The 8,285-nt window shown below is 34.6% G+C and overlaps 1 protein-coding gene across 1 annotated transcript in view; it reads right to left on the bottom strand.

Annotated features, from left to right (window-relative positions):
- Window positions 1-630: 630 nt before the first annotated feature.
- The window catches only part of LOC106809102 (glycosyltransferase-like domain-containing protein 1), a 16,746-nt gene continuing 9,091 nt past the window's right edge, over window positions 631-8,285 (bottom strand). The window contains exons 5-6 of the mRNA XM_014812060.1: window positions 1,663-1,752; window positions 631-765 (exon numbers count right to left, since the gene is read on the bottom strand). Of these exons, the coding sequence (XP_014667546.1) occupies window positions 631-765; window positions 1,663-1,752 (225 nt within the window). The remainder of the gene's footprint in view (window positions 766-1,662; window positions 1,753-8,285) is intronic.

The following is an 8,285-nucleotide window of genomic DNA, read 5'->3' as shown; positions in this document are numbered from 1 at the left end:
TGCATAGCGATTTACAAATTATTATGGGGTTTCTAAACAGCTTATTGTACGGTGGACAGCGACTGTAGAAGAAACGCTATCTGCGCCTCCGGCGTCTGTCAGTGTGTTGGTGGATTAACACAACACGGCGCTGCTTGTAAAGGTGCGTACGTCGAATGTCTACCACTTATTTGTGTAAGACAAAATACGAACAGTGCAATCAATGATTGTGGTTCACACAACCTTTCTCTATCTTCATTCTCATAAGATTGAAGCTTAATGTAGCTATTTGTAAGATGTAAGCTTTATAAGATGATAGAACGTGTTGAAACCCTTATTATCAAAGAAATATTACTATTGGATGTTAATACAAATATATACAAACGCAACCCTCCATGGATCGAATATAATATGCAGATCGATCTAATATACTGTTCTGCGGTCTATACTGTTACAGACCTCGCCAACGGTAACGGACGAGGGACAGGATTAGATGGTTCAGGGCAAGACACACAAGGTGACTAATATATCAAACAAATATCGAACAAATGTCGCGCGACTGAATCAATAATTGGTATATGACTAACGACAATATGATAATAATAATAATAACAATAATAATAATTGGTTACAGTTAGATAATTGAAACGTTTACGATTCCAAGTAGCAGGCGGCATACAGGTGAACCACCATATATCGTACGGGACACGGGAACTTTCTATATTCAATCTTGCCAATACCAATCCATAAAATAATATCAACCAATATCATCGTATCGATATGTATCTGCAAACCAAGATTAATATGAGCATCACCAATATCCACCTTACCAATACCAACAAATAAACATCAGGCAATATTAACCCGTCAGTATCAATATGTCATTGTTTGCTGACATCGCACATTGACAAGTATTCTCTATTGTTTTTCTTCCAGCCGCACGAATTATTAAACGCGCGTACTTTGGCGCAGAGCTGAGCGAAAGGCGTTAATCATTCGCATTAGGCAGATTAAATTCCATCCACACACGCGCGCACTCACGCACGCACGTACCACGCACTCACGCCCCCACGCACGCACGCACACACACACACACACACACACACACACACACACACACACACACACACACACACACACACACACACACACACACACACACACACACACACACACACACACACACACACACACACACACACACACACACACACACACACACACACACACACACACACACACACACACACACACACACACACACACACACACACACACACACACACACACACACACATATATATATATATATATAGCATCGGGGTCTCTATTAATTAAGCCTGCTTGAGGCTCCCTCTCTCTCCCTCTTATCATCTTGTCGCTCACCTCACGTTGCTTCATGTTTGTTAGGTTACCCCTAACCACAGTTACCATCACAACGAAACCTAGCAGCAGCAGCAGCCGTAACTACCTCAGCCGGTGAATCGTAGCTATTCTGCACGGTGACCACTCTGGGAGTATCACGTTTTGCGCGTATTTATATTTCGTCCGATAATTGCAACGAAGAGGGGTTAAGGTGAAAGTTGGTAGCTGGTCGGTGCATCGCTGGTCGCTCCCGTCACAGCGATTAACATTTCATTGCATTCAAACGCGATCCCCGCTGTCTCTTCTTGATCTACTTACTGCACCTTTGCTCGGGAAGTGAATCTCCGGCCCGTGTGCGCTCGGAAACTTCAGCGGGTGGATCTGGACGCTGATGGCGGAATCTGTAGGCTGCGCACGGAAAATGCACATAATACAACGACGACGCCGGCAATACTAACGCTGAACCTAGCTGTACTTTGTTTCCTAACTACGTGCAGAACTGCACAACATACGTCGACTTTTGCAAAACGTACAAGATACAGACGAGCGAACAAATATATCGACGAAAGAATCGCTAGTAGACGACGCAAGTCCGACCTTTGCGGGTGAGTAACGGCCATTGTGGTTAGGTGGTTCTATTATGGTTAGGTTCTTCTATTACAATTAAAGATATATATATATATATATATATATATATATATATATTATATTATTATCATTTATATGTTGAATAAGCTTCGACAGCCGTTAGCGAATATCAGTTGGGGGTTTAGGAAGGGTCTCCGAAAGATGGGGCAGGGCCTGCGCAACTTCTTAAAGGGGCACAATTGCATCACTTAGCCACATGATGACGAGGGAATACTTTTATGTGTTTTGAAAGAATAAATTGCATGCTCGATATTATTAGGATGAATGCAAGTTTTTTCAATTATCATTTCCCAATTTATTTTAGGGTTTATCTACATTCTAGCCAATTAGACGATAGCTGTTAAATACTCTCTTCGTTTTACCTAAAAGTGCATGGATGAGCAATGCGAGCTTTCAGGCCATTCCCTTGATGCAATGAGCGACAGTAGAGGACACTTATATTTAGTTACTTTAGTGTGAACGTGCATACATGATAGAAACACATTTACTCTCCGGCTGGTGATAGTATGACTATAGGCTCCCGTTGGATCGCTTCCTTGATTTCCTTGATCAAGCCAAAGGCGCCAACAACGAAGGTGTTGCTTACCATTAAAGAATATTTCGTAATTAATTAGCTAGTTGCTGGTAAATAGGTGCGCAGTGGGCACTAAAATTAACGATGCTCATAATTTATGTAATGCGGCGCTATCATACCAGGCATAACGAACCTGGTTGATGTAGGTTTCGATCCATAAATGAACACGGTAACCACCAATCCGTTAGACTCGCTCGAGACCGCGTGGTTCTTTTAATTACTCCTAAGTGCCGCCTACTAAATTATCTGCTAATAGAAGTGTTGTAAATAATTGATAGGGGCATCGTCTGTTTTCAACAACCTCTGTAATATAAACAACAACTTTTTGTTAGCTAATGCGAATTCGTTACTATGATAAGTAAGTCAACTCTAGTCTAATAGAGGTCGTAGCAAAAATTACGCTTTAACACAGGTGATAATACACACCTAGGTAAAAATAACGGCCAAACATTTATAAAATTTTAGTGGTTTTATTTGTAAATATTCTTTGCCGTGTGCGTAAGTATATTGCGTTCAGTAAATAGAAGTGGCTCAACCCATATTGGGTCAGGGTAATTGCAACAAGAAAGCATTGAAGACTGGTCTCAAGTATTATTCTAATTAAGCCGCGAGTTGCTAAGTACTATTGTACTTGACATGCTTTTCTTTTCTTCTCAGGTTTAAGAAATAGTAGTGACAATGATGTCTTATTTGACATCAGCTGAGATATTGCTGTGGCTCACCCTGGTGGTAAACCTTAGGACATGCTCCGCAGGTGAGGCGTGTTTTTTACGTGTTAGAAACAACTAGAGGCTGTCACAGGCCCTAGCAGCGCCAACGGCGAAGTGTTCTGCGTTAACTGTCAGCTATACAGACCGCATATTGCCTTGTACGAAGCTTACAAACGGAAATGAGCAAAAAAATAATTTTTTAATTCGTTTGAATGAAAACATGTTCGTTCGTACGAAAAAAAAAGTTTGTTTAAACGAAAATAAGTTTGTTCGAACGGAAAAAGCTCCGTATTAATAAATAGTACAAACGGAGCCAAAATAAAATGTTCTTTATAAATAATGTTGTAATATGTATAATTAATGTTTCTAAATAAAACGGATATACGAATTATAGCGTGTTTATATAAACTAATTAATACATCGTCTCGTCAAAGTCAATTTTGGTTCCAGGCGACAGTTCGTTTTTACGAGATAATTTTTTACATCAGGGCTCATACATGATAATATTTCGCATGCGAACCCACGGCTGTTCATCGCTAGGCTAACACGCCACACTCGCAACATTCGTTGACGTGCAGTGCTACGTATATGGCAGGCGAGGTGGGACACAAATGGTATTTAGTGAGAGTCACAAATTCGAATTAATGTCTATCATATATTCCATTTAGTGACAGTCATTAAATCAACCAATCAGATACAACTTATTTTTTCTCAACCAATCATAGGCATGGAATTATGGACAACCACTAAATGATTTAATGATAGACACTAAATACCATTTGTGTCCCACCTCGCCTGCCATATTTAGTGACAGTCATTAAATCAACCAATCATATACAACTGATTTTTTCTCAGCCAATCATAGGCATGGAATTATGGACAAACACTAAATGATTTAATGATAGACATTAAATACCATTTGTGTCCCAACTCGCCTGTCATATACGTCACTACGTGTATACATACATACATACATACATACATACATACATACATACATACATACATACATACTACATACATACATACATACATAATAGATATCATACATACATACAATACATAGCATACCATACATCATACATACATACCTACATACATACATACTAATACATACATACATAGCATACATATCATACATACATACATGAACACCTATACCTACATACAGTACATCATCAACATGGACATACATATATACATAGCATGACATACTACAGTACATACATACATACATAACATACATACATACATACATACATACATACATACATACATACATCCCATAACATACATACATACATACATACATACATACATACATACCATGAGCATAGCATACATACATATCATACATACATAGCATACTACATCAGCATTACATACATAGCATACTACATCCATACATACACCTCACATAGCAATAGCATACATACATACATACATTACATACATATCAGTAACATACAAGCAGTACATACATACATACATACATACAATACATCACAAATAACATACATACATATCATACATACATACATAAGACATACATACCTACATAGCCATACATACAGTACATACATACTACATCCGATACATACATACATACATACATACATACATACATACATAACATACAACAGTACATACATACATACATACATACATAGCATACAGTACATACCTACATACATAATACATACCTACATACATACAATACATACATACCTACATGACATACATCACATACATACATACATACATACCATTATCCATACAATACAATACATACATACTACATACCTACATACATACATACATACATACATAGCATACATATCAGTACTACATACATACATAATGCATACATACATACATACATACGATACATACATACATACATACACTACAATACATTACATACTAACATACATACATACATAATATCAGTTACATACCATACATACATGACATAATACATACATACATACATACATATATACATTCACATACATACATACATACATAATACATACATACATAACATATCATACATACATACATTACAATACATACATACATACATACAATAACATACATACAAGCCATACATAACATACATACATACATACATACATCATACATACATCACATACATACATACATACATACATAACATAGCATACATATTCATACATACATACATTTACATACATACATACATACATTACATACATACATACATAGCATACATACATACATACATACATACATACATACCTACATACATACATACATACATGACATCCATACATACACTACTACATACATACATACATACCATGACATACATACATACATACATACATACATACATACATACATACATACATACTACATACATACATACATTACATACACATACATACATACATACATACATACATACATACATACATACATACATCATACATACATATATAAAAGACAAAGATAAACAAGAAATATGTAAAGCCACCAACACACATATAAAACCAACACAAACATAAGAACACAAAAAAAAAAACAAGAGCCCGACAAGGGTACACATGGCTACTACAAACGAACATTTTTCATTTTACATTTGATGGACAGACATTATTTTTAACATACATAGCAAGTACCAGGTACATAACTACATAGCATACATATCATACATCACACATCACATAGTCAGTCCCCACATATCATACATCACACATCACATACTCTAACATACATACATACAGTAGCATACATAACACGTACATACATAACATACATACATACATACATACATACATAGATACATACATACATACATACATACATACATAACATACATACATACATACATACATACATCATATCATACATACCATACATACATACATACATACATACATACATATCATACATACATACATACATACATACATACATACATATACATACATACATCATGACATATCAATACAACATTACATACATACATACGAGTGGACAACATCATACCTACAATACAGTAACCATACATACATACATACACCATACATACATACATACATATCATAACATACTACATACATACATAGCATACCATACATACATACATACCGTACATACATACATACAGGTACATACAGTACATAGCATACAGTACATACTATCATTACATACATACATACTACATAACATACCTACATACATACATTACATACATAACATACATACATACATCATACATTAGCCATACATTACCCAGTACAGGGTACCATCACATACATACATACATACATATACATCATACATACATACATATCATAGCCTACATACATACATACATAATACATACATCCTACATACATACATCACATACATACATTAGTACATACATACATACATTGAAGCATACATACATACATGACATACATACATACATACATACAATACATACATACATAGCAGTAACATACAATACAGTACATACACTACATAGCATGACATACATACATACATCATACATACATACATTACATACATACATATATATATATATTACATACATACATACATACATACATACATACTACATACATGACATAGCAGTCATACATACATACATACAATACATTACATACATACATACATACATATCATACGATACATCATACAGTACATACATAGCATACATATCATAATACAGTACCATACATACTTACATACATACATACATACCTACAACTACATACATAGCATCACATACATACATACATACATACATAGCATGACATAGCGATACATACATACATACATACATACATACACTACATACATGACATTCATACATACATACATACATACATACATACTACATACATACATACATACATACATACAATACATACTACATACATATCATACTACATACATACTATACATTACATACATACATAACATACATAATACATACTTCACTACATACATACATGACATGACATACATCTTCATACATACATACATACAACATACATACTACTACATACATACATACATACCATACATACACATACATACATACAATACATCCATACATACATACATACTATACATACAAGCTACATACATTACAGTACATACACTAATACATACATACATACATAGCATACAGTACATACAGTACATACATATTACCATCACATACATACATACATACATACATACATACATACATACTACATACATACATACATACATACATACATACTAACATACATACATACATACATGCTACAGTACAATACATAACATACGCATATACATACATACATCACATACATACATACATTACATACATACATACATTCATACATACATACATACATACATAATACCATACTCACATACATACTACATACATAATACATACATACATAATACATACATACCAACATACATACATACGAACGATAACAGTACATACATACATACATACATACAATACATACATACATACAAAAATAGCATACATACATACACATTACATACAGTACAACAATACATTACTACACATACATACTACATACATACATACATACATACATACATCATACATACATACAATACTACATACACAACATACACTATACATAGTACATACATACATCATACATACATACATTACTACGATACCATACATACATACATACATACATACATACCTAATGTATGTCTATATAATGTATTATATATCACTGTGAAATATACATTATACTACAATCACCGCACCTATGTATTACGCGTATATTCATTCATTGAACAGGTATGGCGGATTCTTCACTAAAGGATAAGGGATTCGCAAAAGGAGACGTCTCCATTGCCACAACAGCAACAATAAAATACGTATATAACGTGTTTGCCAGCTTGTGTTTATGACTAGTGAATAATTTTGTAAGTATTTGCTTATTCGCATGTGTTTCAATGTACCGAGA

Source organism: Priapulus caudatus, unplaced genomic scaffold, assembly GCF_000485595.1.
Source record: "Priapulus caudatus unplaced genomic scaffold, Priapulus_caudatus-5.0.1 Scaffold329, whole genome shotgun sequence".
Taxonomy (NCBI): Eukaryota; Metazoa; Priapulida; class Priapulimorpha; order Priapulimorphida; family Priapulidae; genus Priapulus; species Priapulus caudatus.
The sequence above is the reverse complement of the archived record's forward strand: the minus strand, read 5'-3'. Positions and strand labels throughout refer to the sequence as shown.